Here is a 21394-nt window from a genome sequence, read left to right as displayed (position 1 = left end):
GATACAGTGTCTGGTCAGTAACATGGGTCTCCCAGTCCCTCCACTCTGCAATAAACAGCCATCACTGATAGTGTGTCTGGTCAGTAACGTGGGTCTCCCGGTCCCTCCACTCTGCAGTAAACACAAAATACATTTCCTGGTATCCCGTTCTCACTTTATCCAAGGAGAGAGAATGCCACACTGCAAAAATAGTTAAAATTTTTGCAGAAATAAAAAGTAGTTTTAATAAGCAAAGGTGTCCTTGAAACAAGTGAAATAATCTACCAGTGCAGTAAGCTAATTTGGTTTGGCAAATTGTCTTGAAATAAGTGAAAATATCTAATATTCTCTCTCCTGATTGGATAAAGTGGGAAGGAAATGTATTCTGCGTTTACTGCAGAGCGGAGGGACTGGGAGACCCATGTTACTGACCAGACACTACATCAGTGATGACTGTTTACTGCAGAGCAGAGGGACTGGGAGACCCATGTTACTGACCAGACACTCTATATCAGTGATGACTGTTTACTGCAGAGTGGAGGGACTGGGAGACCCATGTTACTGACCAGACACTCTATATCAGTGATGACTGTTTACTGCAGAGTGGAGGGACTGGGAGACCCATGTTACTGACCAGACACTCTGTATCAGTGATGTCTGTTTAGTGCAGAGCGGAGGGACTGGGAGACCCATGTTACTGACCAGACACACTATATCAGTGATGGATGTTTACTGCAGAGTGGAGGGACTGGGAGACCCATGTTACTGACCAGACACTCTATATCAGTGATGACTGTTTACTGCAGAGTGGAGGGACTGGGAGACCCATGTTACTGACCAGACACTCTATATCAGTGATGGCTGTTTACTGCAGAGTGGAGGGACTGGGAGACCCATGTTACTGACCAGACACTCTATATCAGTGATGACTGTTTACTGCAGAGCAGAGGGACTGGGAGACCCATGTTACTGACCAGACACTCTATATCAGTGATGGCTGTTTACTGCAGAGTGGAGGGACTGGGAGACCCATGTTACTGACCAGACACTCTATCTACATCAGTGATAAATGTAGAGCTACGTAATTAACAACAAAAAATACCACTAAGTAAAAAGCACCTTTAACAAAAAAAACATTGCCGATTTACTTTGCACATAATCTCACATGCATCCAAATAGCTTTGCACACATTCATTTAGTTAGACCATTATTGAGTAAATTTGTTTGAATATGGCCACCATTAATTGGATCCTTGTGTTGTGTTGTGTCAATTAAATGATAAGGTAGCAGTCACTATAAAACAAGGTATTGCCATTTTCTTTAATCTACACCATTTCACAGAGCTGCTGTAATTAACACAACACAATGACTCAATGTCCCCGATGACCTCGCTGGTGGCCATATTAAAAACTAAACGAATTAGCGTTTTTTGGACGTGTGTTATTATGTACAAAATAAATCTTGCATTGTTTTTGTTTTGGTGAAGTCAAGTCTCATCTACAAAGAGTCTGCTCTTGAGAGCCCTGGTGGAGCTCGTCTCTCTAAGTGCTGATCCCAGGTCTGATCCCAGGTCGAGTGGTTCACCTCGAGGCGTCTGGTGGCACAGGCTGCTTCCAGGGAGAGTGGACCGAGGGGGAAGTCAGGACTCCGGTGTCCTTCCAGAGACTATGAACTAACCACATCTAGTTCATCTTTATTGCATGTTTCATGTTATCCATTCACCCCCCCCCCCCTCCAGAATAAAGCCCCAGGTCCGGAAACTTTTTTTTTCTTTTATAATATATTCAATAAATATACAGAGAAACCATGTTTTCTTTTTGTTTTGCCCCATAAGTTAAGAACCTCACAGAGAAAATCATAATATTGCTGATAACAGTGTTGTACTGAATCATAAAAAAAAAAAAAGACAAAAAGTAAAGATCATATTTTTTTTAAAGTTAATCCTCTAGTCAAATTAACAGAAGTGAATGTGAGTCGGGACCAGGTCACAGGGGGGTAACGTCTGGAGCTCGGTGTGTAGCGGCGTGGGGGCTACTCTGGACCGGTGCTGTGGATAGTAGTACCGTGCCGAATGGAACCGGGTGGTACCAGACTGCTTTGATGTTCACATTGTGTTCACATTGTGTTCACGTTGTTTGCACTTTGCAAATTGTGCTGCTGAGTCTGCAGACATCGTACCTATTATTTGGCAAAGAAAACATTCATCAAGCAATGTGTAAAAAAAATTATAATAATAAGGTGAAACAAAGAGCAAACACAGTAATGAGACGTTTCGGTTTGAACTTTGAACCCTCTGGAGGAACACCGCTCGGGCTAATCTGAATACTGCAGCGTCTGCAATTTCCATCATATCGACACCTTGGAATCTGCAGCTCGTTCGCTAAAGAAACCCAACGCCCCCAACCCCCTCCCCCCCCCCCCCCCGACCACGACGACTCGGGCGAACGTACGAGTGTCAGTATTACAGATTGGAACTAGCCACGCGGCTTGCGGGGACATCTCCAGCTTTCTAAGTGGATTTCAGGGCATTACTTTGTCAAAATGACATCATCCATCCTAGGGCCATATTTAAAGAGGAAATGACAACAGCAGCGAAGCGTTGAGCCAACAACACGTCAGCCGAGCCGTTACCCGCAGGGCCGGTGATGTCATCTTGATGTAACACGTCGGGGAAATCCAGAAACCTGAAATATCCACACGCTGCCATCGCCCTTTTCCAGCCGCTCCCGTCGGTCGCCTGAGGCTTCTGCTAAATGAGGCTTGTGTCGTTTTGTGGCATGTTGTGTCTTTTCCTTTAAGATTACATAGCAGTGTTGTAGTCGAGAGCACCCTAAACAGAGACCACCCTAAACGGAGACCACCCTAATCAGAGACAAGAGACATCAAGAGACATCAAGTTAGAATCAAGACTGAGACTTTGAGGGGGGGCGGGATCAAGTCACGACCGGACCAGTCCAACTCAAGATCATGGCTGTAATTAGGGGTGACCCTGAATCGTCGCCTATTCAGTGATTCAATGAAGGAGCTTTGCTTCAACTGCGAGTCTCAGTCGAATTGTCGCAGCGATAGGGAAGAGGTTATGAAACTAAAAGGAACATTCCATTTGGGCTATGGGGGTGCTGGATGTCGATAGGAACATTCCATTTGGGCTATGGGGGTGCTGGATGTCGATAGGAACATTCCATTTGGGCTATGGGGGTGCTGGATGTCGATAGGAACATTCCATTTGGGCTATGGGGGTGCTGGATGTCGATAGGAACATTCCATTTGGGCTATGGGGGTGCTGGATGTCGATAGGAACATTCCCATTTGGGCTATGGGGGTGCTGGATGTCGATAGGAACATTCCCATTTGGGCTATGGGGGTGCTGGATGTCGATAGGAACATTCCATTTGGGCTATGGGGGTGCTGGATGTCGATAGGAACATTCCATTTGGGCTATGGGGGTGCTGGATGTCGATAGGAACATTCCCATTTGGGCTATGGGGGTGCTGGATGTCTATAGGAACATTCCATTTGGGTTACGGGGGTGCTGCTGAATGTCAGATTTGACACAGAATTGCATGTATTGCTTCTCCAACTGTATCATGATGGGCCTATAGAGCTTATTTTGGTATAAATATCAGGCGATATTAATACTTTTAATAAAAAGCTGAAAATAACTCATGTGCTTTCGATCAATCGCCTTATTGTGTGGACACATTAAAGCCGGGCTTTAAATCCATTTGACGACTTAATGCCTTAATGCAAAAGTGTAGTCGAGACGTTAAGCGGAGGAAACGTGAGCCGATTCAGGAGAATCTGCACCAGAGTTGATTAAAGAAAGAGGCAGAAAATCCTCTCCGCTCCAGAGCGACCTGGTAAAGTGCTCCTACTCCCACGGGCTGCGGTGTGCGACTGCAGCTGAATAACGAGGGCTTTATGGATATCGTTCCAGTGAAAGATCAGCGCAGGGACTTCATTTACAAGCAGACCTGCAGATACAGTGTGTAAGTGCAAGTGCATTTATTTTAATAGCTATGTTATGTCATGTTATGCAAAGGTGCCCGTCCTCCTGAGCCAGCTGTACATTATACTGAGGGTTTGATGTGCATGGTTTGATGCGTATGGATAGATCTATTTTTATAATCAGTCACGTTAGCCCTCAGGTCTTTACAGTATGTGTATTTTATAATCCGTTACATTAGCCCCCTCAAGTCTTTAGTATGTGTATTTTATAATCCCATTAGCCCTCAAGTCTTTAGTATGTGTATTTTATAATTACGTTATTTTATAATTACGTTAGCCCTCAAGTCTTTAGTACGTGTATTACACAATCCAGTGTAAGCTAAAACCTCCTTGTAATCGCAATATGCCGTTTCAGGACCAAGGACAGCGGCGGACGTCTGTGGTAGCCTTGTTTGTTTATCCTGCGGGCCGGTCCTCCTGATGTAATGAATATGACTGAAGTGTGTTATGCAGCTGTCTTTTATTGATTCTAAATGCTCGAGAGAAGAAAAAAAAACGCAGTCGTGGTCTCGATGGGTCTTGGAATTAAAGTAAAACTGCAGTCGAGTCCCGAGACGAGACCAGTACCTTCCAAAGGTGGTCTTAAGACCAGGACCGGTCTGGAGAACTACAACACTGTTACACAGGGACACTGCAAGTGGTCATTCATCGGTCAATATCATTATGGTCATAAGGATACAGGGTTCCCGCGGGGTGTTAAAAGTCTTTCATTTAATAATCAGAATTTTAGGCCTTCAAAAGTTCTTAGATGTGATTTTGATAAGTCTTATACATTTATTGAATTAAGTCTCAACTCTTAACTTGTTGAAACCGGCAGGAACCCTGAGGATAACAAAGTCGTAACCAGTGAAACGCTACTTATTGTTTTTAATCCACATCCAGCATGAAAACACTGAACACTGAATGACTTTAAGTCGGCAGTTCCCTCCGTGAGCTTAAAGAGACGACGAGAAGATGGGTTAGAGTTCACGGTACTTTGTTTGTTTGTCGGTCACCGGGGCGACCCCCTCTGTGACCTCACTGACCTCACCGTCTGACCACTTCCTGTTTCTAATGAACGCATGGTCGGCTTCTACTGGTTTCCGTTCCGTCCGTCTAGTTATTATTAGGTCTAATTCTCAGGCAGACTAACGTGTCTGGGTCAAATCTCCCCCCACCCCCCTCCTCCTCCTCCTAAACTTCTCATTCCACGTTAAGAGACGTACACATTTTTTTAAAACACCAACAATTAAAAAAGTTTGTTCAATAAAATACTTCCGACCATCAGTGCTTCTTCTCTCGCTGGTTCATATACAATGGTTAAAGTACAGTTTATAAATGTAAAAGGAACTTAAAAAAAAACAATTGGATGAGTGCAATGACAACCGTGTGTCCTTGCCCCCCCCGTCTCTCTCTCGCTCTCTCTCCCAAAGATGAAAAAAAAAAACACAAGTCAGTTCAACCAGATCCCAGGCCTGGCGCCCGCTGTGTCGGTCAAATCCGTTAACTATCGTTTCTTTCAGTCAGTTTAAGGGTTAAGCCCTAGAGATGAAGTGTCCGGTCCTCCTCGCTTAGGTCCGTTAAGTGGTGCAAATGAGATCCGTAGTGGTTTCTGAATGGTGGACATGGTGGTCGTGAAGAACATGGGAAGAAAAAATGTAAACGTCATCATGTTTGCCGACGACACTCCCGTCTCCGTCAACGAACGGTGTGGCTCCGAGCTCCGGCCGGCGTTAAGAGTCCCGCCTCTCGTTCCTCGGCTCAGTGCCGACTCTCCTTCCTTCCTTCCTCCCATCTGTTTCATCAGGGAACCGCTCCTCCCTCCCTCCCTCGCTCTACATCCTGCCGGTCCAATTCCATCCACTCTCGCCCCGTTTGGCCCCTCGCTGCGGCCCGAAGGAGGAAGCCCCGGGGCTCGAGGCTAGATGAACTTGAAGCACTTGGTCTTGTCGTGGGGCAGGCGCGTCTTGAAGAGCACAGAGTCCACGCGGAACTGCGTGTAGAGCAGCGGCATGTAGCCGTACACCTTGACGAAGAAGTTGATGCACTTGTGGCGCTCGTGGAAGTGCGAGTCGTCGTGGGACAGCGCCTGCGGGCAGCCGGGGCAGCGGAAGGTCCAACGGGACGTCACCTGTGGAGCCGAGAGGCAGAGAGAGGTGGTCTTTATTAGGGATGTCCGATATTGGCATTAAAATGTAATATCGGAAATGATCGGTATCAAATATTTTTTTTGTATATATTTTTTTTACATTTATTTAACCTTTTTTACCCAGGCAAGCAAGTAAGAACAAATTCTTATTTTATGTATTGTCAAAAGTATGCATAATGTTGTGTTAATTCCACGACAAGAGATTATGTAATGTTATTAGATGGCGTTTTAACATTCGGCGAAATGCTTGATTGTGATTGGTCAATAGCGCTCGTCAGAAGTCCGTTATTACTCGATAACGGACCTCTGCCGAGTAATAATGACCGCTGTTCGCAGCTGTAGCAATCAAGCCCACTGACACACTGCATCAGTGCAATCAGACACACCTGCCGGCGAAGCTGCCGGCGACGACAGCGGAGCGACAGAACAGAACTGCGTCTGCATTTGATCTCGTCTTGTCGATGGTGTAAAATTAATTAGGTATATTGTTAGTAAGTTAGCCATGTAATAAGCGGGATAATGTATAGCTATACTCGGTCATTGTCGCAAAATAATTGACCTTCACTGATGTTTAAAACACCTCGGCGCTGCGCCTCTGTATTCTAAACTCTGTGTCGGTCAATTATTTTGCGACAATGACCTCGTAGCTATACATTATCCCTTACTTAATTACCTGAAATTATTCCGTTTTTTTGGGGGGGAAACCCTGCATATATCGGTATCGGTTGATATCAGTATCGGAAATTAAGAGTTGGACAATATCGGTATATCGGATATCGGTAAAAAAGCCAATATCCCTAGTCTTTATTGCCGAGTACTTTACACAGTGCATTTCCCATAATGTTGGCGTGTTCCTTTAAATTTTTTTAACCTGAATGTGTTCCGTTGTTGTGAACGGCAGACGCCATATCCTCAACTCTTTATAGCCGCAGGCTCAGTAGTCGAGGACATGCCCCTTTAATCGGGCAGAATGCCCCTTTAATCAAGGTAACATTGCGTAAAGCTGCTTGCGTGGCCCACAATATAATGTGAATATTCTCACGCTGGCAGTATAGGGAGGTGTAGTCTGACGTGGCTTTGGACCGCCCGCGAGGTCCACCCGTATAGGGATTTATCATTCTATCACTTCTATCACTAACATTATTGTTTAAGCATTTCTGGTTGAAATAAAATTCGGCGATTTTCTTTTACGATTAATTGCGAATATTTTCATGTTGAGCTATAGATTGTGGATGAATACGCACAGTCCATGCAAATGTTAACGCTTTATTCGTTTTAAACGAGATGATTTAGAAATGGTCAATGGGGAATTACATTGCGTTTTCAAGATGGTGGACCGGCCGGAAACAGCAATAACGTAAGTACTACACCTCCCTATAGTGTAAGATATTATTTTACATGATTCTAAAGGACCGAATCATGAAGAAGGTCTTGTGAGTGGCCATGGTCTCGGAATCAGGAAGGTCTTTGTGGCCTTGGGTTTCATGAAAGGCGCTATAGAAATTTGATCTATTATTATTATTTATTATTTATTATTTATTATTATTATTATTATTATTATTATTATTATTATTATTATTATTATTATTATTATTATTATTATTATTATTATTATTATTATTATTATTATTATTAAGTAGTTTTACACATACAAGGAATTTAATTTGGTCGTTTGGTGCGACATTAACGGACAGACAATTACGGTAGAATGAAATAAAAGGTAGAATAAGATAAAATGGAATATAAACTGAGGTAAAATAGAAGTACAATAGAATATAATATAATCATAAAATAAAATAGGCCAGGGCTGTGCAATTGTGCAGGTCGAGTATATACACTCATTCGAATAAAAAGGGTTGTGCAATTGAGCAGTAATGTATGCAAAAAGAATGAACAGTGAATGTATGAACAAGTATGAAGAGTGTACCGTACTTTTCGGACTATAAGCCGCGGCTTTTTCCCCCATTTTTCGACCCTGCGGCTTATATAACGGTGCGGCTTATATGTGGACCAAACCCTAAAATATTGCTTTTGTTACTGCATTGAAGTGTTATTTATCTGTTCCCTTATTTGCTAAACTTAATACAACTTGTAAATGAGTTAATTCTTGTTATTTGTCCGACAGTATTGTGACAATCCCCTCTGTGCACGAACCCTTACATATGGTAATTAAACATTAAAACACCTGCAGCTTATAGTCCAGTGCGGCTTATATATGTACACATCATTCAATTTAGCTGCTGCGGCTTATAGTCAGGTGCGGCTTATAGTGCGAAAAGTACGGTATATAGAATTATATAGTCCAGTACGGGTGTGTTAATGTAACACAGTGGGGGGTGTCAGGGGGGGGGGGGGGGGGTCCCGAGCCTCGTTGATCACTGCAGAGGAAGCGCTTCTGAATGACAATGTGTGGAGACTGGAGGAGCTGTAAGTGGTGTTTTCGGTTTGTTGAAATAATAGCTCTACAGCCCGACAGCCATTACTGATATAGAGTGTTTGGCTAGTAACGTGGGTCTCTCAGTCCCTCTGCAATAAACATAACATAATACATTTCCTGGTATCCTCCCCTCCAATCAGGGGAGAGAACTCCACACTGCAAGAATGGTCTGATGAAAATATTAAACAAAAACTAGTTTTAAACAAATGTGTCCTTGAAACAAGTCAAATAATCTACCAGTGGAGTAAGCCCATTTTGTCTTAGTAAAAATATCTAGAGTTCTCTCTCCTGATTGGATAAAGTGGGAAGGGATACCAGAAAATCTATTTTCTGTTTACCGCAGAGTGGAGGGACTGGGAGACCCATGTTACTGACCAAACACTTTATATCAGTGACGGTAGACTGTAGAGCGATTTAACACTCATTTGAACAAGAAAATACCACTTTTACAGCACAGAGTAGAGCTACCCTTCTTAGTGAATTCAATGGTGAGACTTTGTTAAGAGTTTTTTTTTCCTGAATAACAATAAGCACCCCTCAGTAAGCTCTAGATTTAAAGTGTATTTCACAGATTTGTCAATTAAATCACCTAATCCGTTTACCAGCCTAGTAAACAAAGACTTCCTTCAGTCGCGGACAGCCCTAGAGTAGGTGTGTATCTCTCGAAATAGACGTTTGAAATTAATTTACCAATAGGGGTGTGTGTGTAACATTTACTTTGAAAATCAAATCGACCAATATGCGATTGTGGTGGTGTGTGTGTGTGTGTGTGTGTGGTGCACGTGGTAGTAAAACACGTGGTAATAAAGCACGTGGTAATAAAGCGCAGTAACAGGAACCATAACATTAACTCTGCAACAAGCGCAGAGGCCCAGGGGACGTGCAATTGAAGAATACTGCCGATCATTAGGACCTGAGAGAAACATCCTGTGCTGCTAGTTAGCGGAGTTCACGGTCACAGTATACGCCAGCGTTACGTCCCACCGGGATCTCTGCGTTTGTTGCTGAGGTGTTACGGCGGGATCATTAGGACGGTGAGAAACTTCCCGTACTAGTTAGCGGAGTTCGCGTTCAAAACTCGCCCCCTCCTCCCCCCACATCCATTATTCACAAGGTTTACTCCCGACGCCAATAGGAGTCGACAAACACACTTCATCAAAGCCGTGCTTCATTCCCCCCTGGAGCACCTCGGAATAATAAAGATATGCAACCAACCAAGAGGACATAAAAGGAACACGCCAACATTTGAGGGAAATTAGCTTATCGTGTTCTCCAGAGAGAGACAAGATAGATAAGATACCGGTTTCCTCTCTGTGCGTTCAGTAGAAAGCTATCTGGCTGCACGTTAGCCTAGCTTAGCACAATGAATGGAAGCGGACATGACCGGTTAGCCTAGGCATTGTCCAACTAACACCTCTCCCGAAGGCTAACCGGCCATGTCCGCTTCCTTTCATTGTGCTAAGCTAGGCTAACGTGCAGCCAGATAGCTTTCTACTGAACGCACAGAGAGGAAACTGGTATCTATCTTCTCGTCTCTCTCTGGAGAAGACGGTAAGCTAATTTCCCAAAACGTTGGCGTGTTCCTTTAAGACTGCAACAGCATTTCCTTATTGCAACAACCCCCCCCCCCCCCCCCCCCCCCACGGCCTGGCTGTTATAATTATCCGTCTGAACAATAAACATGTTCTCTAGTAATGAAACAGCGTTTTATCTTCTTATTCCAACAGCTTCCCTCCCGCTTGATTGTTATAATTATCCGCCCCCGACCGTAAACACGTTCCCTGGTAATGAATGTTCTGATGAAAACCTTGTGAAAACCCCCCAAGAACGCCAATTCGATCTCGTGTTTTGATTTATAATTTGCAAATAATATTGGACATGTCGGGTTGAGTAATGGCGAGGCTAAGTGAGCAGAAATATAAACAGGGCCTGGGCCTCTGGGGGAGCGTCGACGCGCGGGCTTTACAGCGAGCGATACTGCAGTGCGGGGGGGGTGGAGACCGCCAGACTGACCTTGATGGGCGGCTTGCGAGTAATATGAGACACCAGGAAGTTCATGGCGATGTCTTCGCAGTTGATGTACTCGTCCACCATGTCCCGGATGGCCTGGGGCATCACGTAGGAGTACAGGTAGGCGTAGTACTGTAAACAAGAGAAACACGAGCCATGAGGAGGTGAACAACACAGTACTGTAAACAAGAGAAACACGAGCCGTGAGGAGGTGAACAACACAGTACTGTAAACAAGAGAAACACGAGGAGGTCCATGAGGAGGGGAACAACACAGGGTTCCCACGGACATTACAAAATAAAATTCAAGGACTTTCAAGTACTTTTCTAAGCACTATTTTCCATCTTAAAAGGGCATTTAAAAGGATACAATTCACTTTTAAATGCTGTTTTTATAGAAATAAAATGGCTTAAAAAAACAATTTCAGACAATTAGTTACACTTTAAACAAAAAAAATGTATATCTTGATTCAGAACAATTTTATCATGGATGAACAAAACCTTCAATGAGACTGGTCGATTAGAATGTCAAGGACTTTTTAAGCACCTTGTTGGGACCATGAGGATGTGAACAGGACTAAACACACAGAGACCATGAGGATGAGATAAAGGATTATGAACTAGGTAGGAGGGCTGATCAAAATATTGATGCATACATATGTGATATGAAAGAATGCAATATCCGTGGTGTGACTACTGTAAATAGTGGTTAAAATACACACAATAAACGAGGGGATAATGTGCCGGAGGAGAGTCCGTCAGGCATGATTCACTCACACCCACATTTATTAGGTCCACGGAACACAAGGAGATCGATGATCCAATCATTTGTACTTATTCTTAATTATACCGACAATAAACGGCAGGTGAATATAATCCCACAATATACTAGAGTTTTAAATTGAAAAAGGAAATCCTATTGAAAGGTTCTGCCATTTCTGCCGAAATGATCCCAATATGATATTCTGTCCCATTTAATTCAGCCATGCCTAGACCTAGGGTGGGTGTGTTATGCAAGAAGCGTTTTCAATTTCAACACCGAATTGAATGGGGTCTCGGAGGGTCTGACCTTGTGGAAGAAGGCGGCTCCCGTCAGGACCATGGAGAGCTCACAGGAGTAGTTGGAGTTGTAGAGCCAGGACTGGTGGTTGACGTCCCAGGCGTGGAACCTGCCGGGGAAACCCACGATACGGTCCCTGGCCTCACGCCACACCCTGGAGCCCAGTGAGAGGGGGAGAGAGGAGGGAGGGAGGGAGAGGGGGAGAGAGAGAGGGAGGGAGGGAGAGGGGGAGAGAGACGGTGAGCACAATATATTCACCACAGTACCTGAGAAGCACCCAGGTCCACAGCCTAGTTACTGATAAAGAGACGGATAGATAGAGAGACAGATACAGAGATAGATAGAACTTTAAAACCCTTTCACTACCACACTACAGACGGTTAACCTTTCACTACCACACTACAGGAGGTTAACCTTTCACTACCACACTACAGGAGGTTAACGTTTCACTACCACACTACAGACGGTTAACCTTTCACTACCACACTACAGACGGTTAACCTTTCACTACCACACTACAGACGGTTAACCTTTCACTACCACACTACAGACGGTTAACAGTCTGTAGTGTGGTATAACCGTCTGGAGTGTGGTAGTGAAAGGGTTAACCTTATGTAGTGTGGTAGTGAAATGGTTAACATTCTGTAGTGTGGTAGCGAAAGGGTTAACCATTTGGTAGTGTGGTAGCGAAAGGGTTAATTAAAATATCACAGCGTCACAAAGAAATGGCCAACAAACAATAGCAGAATAGACACATCCAAGTGAATAATAGCAAATAAGAACAAGTAGAAAACAATAGAGCAAATGTAGAGTGCATTAATACTAGAAGTACAAGTTACATACTGTATGAAAATACATTGTATGCATAAACAATGTCTACAGCCTAATTGCGTTTGAGGCCTGTAACAGCTTACACCCCACTACCCCCCCCCCCCCCAAGCTGGCTCAGGTCCAGGGTGTAGATAACCAGGAGGATGTGTTAATAGGCCCCGCTCTGGCCCGGCATTAAGATCCGATCTGGGCGGTCCGATCACAAGTGGCCATCTCCCAGTGAGTCTGTTCACACCTGGCATCAGAATGTGTCTCCCTCCACGCGCATCTCAAGTCACCACTTAGGACCGGATCTCACTTCCCCCGCTCCAACAAGCAAATAAACACTTGGGCCGATGCCTACAGGCTACTAAAGACACACGCAATTAGATATTATAGATGCGTGCAGTGTTTCCATTACAATTCAACTGTGAAATCCCTTTCATTTAGAGACCGCACACAACTTTTCAAATTCATTCTCCCTCTCTCCCTTCAAATCAACAAGGAGGCGAGATGCACAACAGTGCCATTTATGCAGCAAATATGAGTAGTTACTAGCAATACTAGTTATTCTCCTTCCACTGGGGAGGCAAGATGGCTCTAGAGGTAAAGACGCCGGCCAGTAACCGAAAGGTCACTGGTTCGATCCCCTGCCCCGACAGGAGGGTGTATTTCAGCCGTGAGCTGGTGACTGAAGGGTGGCTGGTATCACATCCACAGTGCCCACCATCCTGCCTAAGTGCCCTTGAGCAAGGCACTAGACCCCAAAACTGCTCCAGGGGCGCTGCACTCATTGTGGATATTAGCAGACACATCCAAATGACCCGAAATGCAGGACGATATTGGAAACGCATTGCAGATAATAAAACCACTCTCCAGGCGATACCAGATAATAAAACCACTCTCCAGGCGATACCAGGTAATAGAACCATTATCCAGGTGATACCAGATAATAAAACCACTCTCCAGGTGATACCAGGTAATAAAACCATTATCCAGGTGATACCAGATAATAAAACCACTCTCCAGGTGATACCAGATAATAAAACCACTCTCCAGGCGATACCAGGTAATAGAACCATTATCCAGGTGATACCAGATAATAAAACCACTCTCCAGGTGATACCAGGTAATAAAACCATTATCCAGGTGATACCAGATAATAGAACCATTATCCAGGTGATACCAGATAATAGAACCACTCTCCAGGTGATACCAGGTAATAAAACCATTATCCAGGTGATACCAGGTAATAAAACCATTATCCAGGTGATACCAGATAATAGAACCACTCTCCAGGTGATACCAGGTAATAAAACCATTATCCAGGCGATACCAGGTAATAAAACCATTATCCAGGTGATACCAGGTAATAAAACCATTATCCAGGTGATACCAGATAATAAAACCACTCTCCAGGTGATACCAGGTAATAGAACCATTATCCAGGCGATACCAGGTAATAAAACCACTCTCCAGGTGATACCAGATAATAGAACCATTATCCAGGCGATACCAGATAATAGAACCATTATCCAGGCGATACCAGGTAATAGTTTCAAGTTCAAGTTTCATTATTAGTCGTCATATAGAAATACAGGATACTTTTATATGAAATGCTTCTTTCCGTTTTGCTCCAACAGAATAAAAGATCAAATAACCATTATCCAGGCGATACTGATACAGAACGTCAAATGATCAGAGATGGTAGAACGATGACCAGTGAGCGTCTCTCTCCAGCGATGACAAGACGTCTACAAAAGCTGACAGGTCCCATCTCATGAATCACAAAGCACTTCCCTCGCATATTCATTCCATACTAGATTCATTTTGTTCCCGGAAAATGAGACGTTTTCTGTCCTGGGAGTAGAAGCACACCGTCGCAGGGGAAATGTACTTGGTTTTAAGGCATCACTTCAGCTACCAGTCAGACCGCAATGGTCCTTATTCAGTAAGCAGCTGCAAGACTAAAGGTTCTCAACCTGACGGCTTTATTTGGTGTTATATTAATAATAATTATGCAAAAGGACAAATTTTTTTTATCCACTTTTTCTCCTTATTTTCTATTTTTCTACCATCCCAATTTCGTGTATCCAATTCTCCCCTCCCCTGTCTTGAACGTTGCTCGACTATGCCCCCCACTGGTCGGTCGTAGAGAGGATAGAAGCCTTGCATCACGTGTTCCCTCCGGCACATGAGGAGGCAGCCTGTCGCATCTTTTCGCCTGCCAGCGCGGACTCTCATTGGCGAGGTGTAACGCATGGGAGGCTCACACTACCCTCGCCACTTCCTGTCTCTGCTGTGCAGGCGTCTGCCAACCGACCTGTAGGGGTCGCTGTCCACAACGTCCAATCCCCACCCATCGATTTCCACCCGCTGACTCTGCCAAATGAGCCAGTACGATGGCCTGCAATTTATACAGTATATCTCATACACGATGAGGCATGAAAACAATCCATAAGGGGTGGGTTTTGGGGGGAAAGGATGGATGGGACACTGGGATATTACTCCCAGTCGGGAACTGGGTTCCCACTCTCTGAGAAATAATTTTCCAGGACATTTCCAGTAATTTTTCATTGAGGACAGCAATTACTCACCAACGGTCATATAACCGGTAGTATCGACACATTTAACCCCGGTTTTATTCCTCCCTTTTTTTAACGATGCACGGTTCATGATGAAGTGTCTCATTACAGGTGACTGTTACACCATCACTGATAACTGTCTCATTACAGGTGACTGTTACACCATCACTGATAACTGTCTCATTACAGGTGACTGTTACACCATCACTGATAACTGTCTCATTACAGGTGACTGTTACACCATCACTGATAACTGTCTCATTACAGGTGACTGTTACACCATCACTGATAACTGTCTCATTACAGGTGACCGTTACACCATCACTGATAACTGTCTCATTACAGGTGACTGTTACACCATCACTGATAACTGTCTCATTACAGGTGACTGTTACACCATCACTGATAACTGTCTCATTACAGGTGACTGTTACACCATCACTGATAACTGTCTCATTACAGGTGACTGTTACACCATCACTGATAACTGTCTCATTACAGGTGACTGTTACACCATCACTGATAACTGTCTCATTACAGGTGACTGTTACACCATCACTGATAACTGTCTCATTACAGGTGACTGTTACACCATCACTGATAACTGTCTCATTACAGGTGACCGTTACACCATCACTGATAACTGTCTCAGGTTCATTACAGGTGACTGTTACACCATCACTGATAACTGTCTCAGGTTCATTACAGGTGACCGTTACACCATCACTGATAACTGTCTCAGGTTCATTACAGGTGACTGTTACACCATCACTGATAACTGTCTCAGGTTCATTACAGGTGACCGTTACACCATCACTGATAACTGTCTCAGGTTCATTACAGGTGACTGTTACACCATCACTGATAACTGTCTCAGGTTCATTACAGGTGACCGTTACACCATCACTGATAACTGTCTCAGGTTCATTACAGGTGACTGTTACACCATCACTGATAACTGTCTCAGGTTCATTACAGGTGACTGTTACACCATCACTGATAACTGTCTCAGGTTCATTACAGGTGACTGTTACACCATCACTGATAACTGTCTCAGGTTCATTACAGGTGACTGTTACACCATCACTGATAACTGTCTCAGGTTCATTACAGGTGACTGTTACACCATCACTGATAACTGTCTCAGGTTCATTACAGGTGACTGTTACACCATCACTGATAACTGTCTCAGGTTCATTACAGGTGACTGTTACACCATCACTGATAACTGTCTCAGGTTCATTACAGGTGACCGTTACACCATCACTGGTAACTGTCTCAGGTTCATTACAGGTGACTGTTACACCATCACTGTCTCAGGTTCATTACAGGTGACTGTTACACCATCACTGATAACTGTCTCATTACAGGTGACCGTTACACCATCACTGATAACTGTCTCAGGTTCATTACAGGTGACTGTTACACCATCACTGATAACTGTCTCAGGTTCATTACAGGTGACCGTTACACCATCACTGATAACTGTCTCAGGTTCATTACAGGTGACTGTTACACCATCACTGATAACTGTCTCAGGTTCATTACAGGTGACCGTTACACCATCACTGATAACTGTCTCAGGTTCATTACAGGTGACCGTTACACCATCACTGGTAACTGTCTCAGGTTCATTACAGGTGACTGTTACACCATCACTGATAACTGTCTCAGGTTCATTACAGGTGACTGTTACACCATCACTGATAACTGTCTCAGGTTCATTACAGGTGACTGTTACACCATCACTGATAACTGTCTCAGGTTCATTACAGGTGACTGTTACACCATCACTGATAACTGTCTCAGGTTCATTACAGGTGACTGTTACACCATCACTGATAACTGTCTCAGGTTCATTACAGGTGACTGTTACACCATCACTGATAACTGTCTCAGGTTCATTACAGGTGACTGTTACACCATCACTGATAACTGTCTCAGGTTCATTACAGGTGACCGTTACACCATCACTGGTAACTGTCTCAGGTTCATTACAGGTGACTGTTACACCATCACTGTCTCAGGTTCATTACAGGTGACTGTTACACCATCACTGATAACTGTCTCATTACAGGTGACTGTTACACCATCACTGATAACTGTCTCAGGTTCATTACAGGTGACTGTTACACCATCACTGATAACTGTCTCAGGTTCATTACAGGTGACCGTTACACCATCACTGATAACTGTCTCAGGTTCATTACAGGTGACTGTTACACCATCACTGATAACTGTCTCCGGTTCATTACAGGTGACCGTTACACCATCACTGGTAACTGTCTCAGGTTCATTACAGGTGACTGTTACACCATCACTGGTAACTGTCTCATTACAGGTGACTGTTACACCATCACTGATAACTGTCTCAGGTTCATTACAGGTGACTGTTACACCATCACTGATAACTGTCTCAGGTTCATTACAGGTGACTGTTACACCATCACTGATAACTGTCTCAGGTTCATTACAGGTGACTGTTACACCATCACTGATAACGGTCTCATTACAGGTGACTGTTACACCATCACTGATAACGGTCTCATTACAGGTGACTGTTACACCATCACTGATAACGGTCTCATTACAGGTGACTGTTACACCATCACTGATAACGGTCTCATTACAGGTGACTGTTACACCATCACTGATAACGGTCTCATTACAGGTGACTGTTACACCATCACTGATAACGGTCTCATTACAGGTGACTGTTACACCATCACTGATAACGGTCTCATTACAGGTGACTGTTACACCATCACTGATAACGGTCTCATTACAGGTGACTGTTACACCATCACTGATAACGGTCTCATTACAGGTGACTGTTACACCACCACTGATAACTGTCTCATTACAGGTGACTGTTACACCATCACTGATAACTGTCTCATTACAGGTGACTGTTACACCATCACTGATAACTGTCTCAGGTTCATTACAGGTGACCGTTACACCATCACTGATAACTGTCTCAGGTTCATTACAGGTGACTGCTGCACCCAAGTTGTCATTGCGGTTAGGATTTTACAGCATTATAAAAACCTCTAAGAACAGAATGGCTGCACTGCATCAAATCTACGTCAGACACATTCCCTTTTAGTCTATGAATAGCAGCTGTAAGTGGAAACAATACTCATCAGGTCTACATTGCAAAAAACAACATTCAAAAATGAATTTAACTGTACAAAGAAAAACTGATTATTGCATTTTTGTGGAATTGCCAAATACAGAATCGCAATCATCACATAACACAAGACGCTGTGCTACATTCCCCTCTGTGGAGAGAGAGAGCAGAGCGAGAGCAGAGGGGGCATTCCTAAGCATTTCTGAAGGGGGGGGGGGGTTGAGGATAATTCATGACAAATGACCCCGGCCACATGCAGCAGTATTTGGCCTGTCCAGGCACGCTCCAACAGTGGCAGATCTCAGACAGCTTAAGATAGGGAGAGAGAGGGAGGGAGAGGGAGAGGGAGGAGGGGGGTACACAAAACATATTTGTACTTAAAATAAGGCTTTCCTCACACAGGTAGAATTTAAATACTGGATGTCTACAGTAACTCACCTTTACCATCTGTGGGGTTCAATCTGCATGAGTTGGACAGAACAGATGTTGTTGTTTTTGTTGTTTTACAATAATACTGTCAGATGCTGTGGCCTTCTGCTCTTTGTTGGCTAGACGCCTTATCTTGCTTAACTGGAAGACAGCCAGTTCGCTGGGTCCAAGATGTGATGGCACACCTAAAACTTGAGACCTAAAATATTCCACCAGGGGCTCTACCCAGACATTTTTCAAGGTCTGGCAGCCATTTTTTTGATAATTTTTCGCGGCTGAGGATGTTTAGGCATAGGACGGTGATTTATTAGATAGGCAATTTCTGTATGGCAAGTGACAACCTGTATAAGAATGATGCAATTTTCTTTATTATAATTTTTCTTTTTCTCCCTTTGTTTACTGTATTTTTCATAAATGTTAGGTATTGTGTGGTTATATGTAGTCATGTAGTGTATGTCTGTTTGTATGTATATAATGTTGTTGTTGAACCTTAAAAAAAAATATCAATAAAAAATTATTTAAATAGAATAAATACAATAACACCGTTGACTGTACAGTGGAGACCTTTTGGAACGGGGAAGAGAAGAGTGTTCCTCGTTAACAAAGGATTGTTACACAACGCATTATACTCGTGTCCGCTGCGTTAGGGGGCCTATAGAAATGGTCAAATCGACTGCATTTATATAGCGCTTTAAATGGTAAATGGCTGCATTTATATAGCGCTTTACAATTTGTTCCTCACATTTTTTACACATTCACACACCGATGGCGGAGGCGACCGTGCAAGGTGCCTGAACCTGCTCACCGGGAGAAGTTAGGGGGGTTAAGTGTCTCGCTCAAGGACACTTCGACATGCTGCCCGGGAGGAGTGGGAATCGAACCGGGAAAAACCGTTCCGATTACCAGACGACCTCCCAAGCCCCGCCCCCTATACGATATACAACATGAACTAATGTCTGGTCCAAACACTGACCTGAACCCGAACATGATCTCGTCGTGGCGGAGGTGGGCGTCGTCATCGATGGACAGGATGGCCTCCGTCTCCACGGCGTCCCACGGCAGGAAGCGGTTGTTGAGGCTGTTCTTCTCCGTGTGGACCACCTGCGGGGGGGGGGGGGGGACAACCAGAGGCTGAGCCTGGGGTCCAGGAGACTGGGCTAGGCAGAGCTCCGCTGTAGCACCACTGGCACCCTTTCACTGCCACACGACAGCCGGTTAACCCTTTCACTGCGACAATACAGAAGGTTAGCCCTTTACTATCACACAACCGACGGCGATGGTCCATTATTAGCATCATTAGCTCCGCGGATGCGGAGCTAATGATGCTAATGATGGAGCATCGGCGTCGGTTGTGTGATAGTAAAGGGCTAACCTTCTGCCGTGTGGCAGTGAAAGAGTTAACATGCAGCGGCCCATGTCTGGGCCCTCTTTAGGACGACGTGCCCACCGGCTAGCGGCTCGAGTGTGCATTCTTTATAAAAACGTATAATATAATATATAGAATTAAAGCCCTGTTTGTTGCCGTTCGAATGCCACCTCCTCACCCGACCAAATCCGTTCAGCGTTTTTTTCTTTTGGATATATTGCAACTACTACAGAAAAAAACTTGAGTACACACAAGTACAACTCAAGTTCAGCCCTATGTTACTCTATTTCCTTAGCACTAAAAGTGATTTTTTTTCTTTATTGTGTAAGAAACTTCAGAATGTTATCTTTTCAAAAGAGACCAGTAATATGATGTGCTATAAGTATAAAGATAAGCTTTGCAAAAAAAAAGTATGCAGTCCTCAAGTTCAAGTAAAGAAATGGTCGCTTTTTGGTAAATTATCTTATTTGCCATCTAGTACCCTGGAGTTAGACAAGCAGATGCATACCCTTTTCTTCTCTGTGCATGCATTAGGGAACAGCCGCACCGTTAGCCTAGCTTAGCGTCATTCACTGGAAGTAGGTGTGCCAGTGTAGCCTAGTTCCCAACAGTCACGAAATACACTCAAAATACAACTCCTGTTGTGACCTGTGTATTTACCACATGGAGAAATGAGTTTACATTTTATTTTTATAAAAAAAATAAAATAAAAAGTCTCCCCATTTTTTCTATTTTTCTCCCATCCCAATTTCGTATTTCCAATTCTCCCCTCCCAGCCCCCCACTGGTCGGTTGTAGTGAGGACAGAAGCCTTGCATCACGTGTCCCCTCCGGTACACAAGGAGGCAGCCTGTCGCATCTTTTCACCGCAGCAGCTCGAACTGCTTCCGTCGCACCGGCGTCACCAAACCGGCCTGTAGGAGTCGCTGTCCACAACGTCAAATCCCCACCCACCGGCTTTCCCACCCTCTAACACTTGCCAATTGTGTTAGTCTGAACGACCGGCCAAGCCGGTAGCAACGCCGAGAGCTGGGCTCAAACCCAGCGTCTCCTGCGTTAGAGCCAGGCGAGCGCCTTGCCCACTCCGCCAATCAGCCGCCCTACATTTTCGTTTTCTAATACTCCGAAATGTTTTTTTGCCGAACCACTGCTGCCTGGGCGCAGTGATTTCATCACCTCAAAAGCCCAGTTTTTCAAAAAGCAAAACATCTGTATATATCTGCTTAGAAAACAAGAATGTCAAATTATTATAATTTTTATTTATTTATTATTTCTCCACGTGGTAAATACACAGGTCACAACATGTTTACAGGAACGTTTTGGAGTTGTATTTGGAGTGTATTTCGTGACTGTTGGGAACTAGGCTACACTGGCACACCTACTTCCAGTGAATGACGCTAAGCTAGGCTAACGGTGCGGCTGTTCCCTAGATTTGTGAATACAATACACAG

The 21394-nt window shown here is 44.1% G+C and overlaps 1 protein-coding gene across 4 annotated transcripts in view; it reads right to left on the bottom strand.

Moving 5' to 3' along the window:
• Nucleotides 1–1762: 1762 nt before the first annotated feature.
• The window catches only part of extl3 (exostosin-like glycosyltransferase 3), an 86758-nt gene continuing 67126 nt past the window's right edge, over nucleotides 1763–21394 (bottom strand). For all 4 annotated transcript variants that reach the window (XM_084314948.1, XM_084314949.1, XM_084314947.1 and 1 more), the window contains exons 4-7: nucleotides 19552–19679; nucleotides 11631–11775; nucleotides 10566–10694; nucleotides 1763–6097 (exon numbers count right to left, since the gene is read on the bottom strand). In XM_084314948.1, coding sequence (XP_084171074.1) covers nucleotides 5888–6097; nucleotides 10566–10694; nucleotides 11631–11775; nucleotides 19552–19679 — 612 coding nt within the window. In that variant the 3' untranslated portion in view covers nucleotides 1763–5887. The remainder of the gene's footprint in view (nucleotides 6098–10565; nucleotides 10695–11630; nucleotides 11776–19551; nucleotides 19680–21394) is intronic.

Source organism: Notolepis coatsorum (assembly GCF_963971535.1).
Source record: "Notolepis coatsorum genome assembly, chromosome: 5".
In the NCBI taxonomy this organism is placed as follows: Eukaryota; Metazoa; Chordata; class Actinopteri; order Aulopiformes; family Paralepididae; genus Notolepis; species Notolepis coatsorum.
This window is presented reverse-complemented; position numbering and strand designations above follow the sequence as displayed.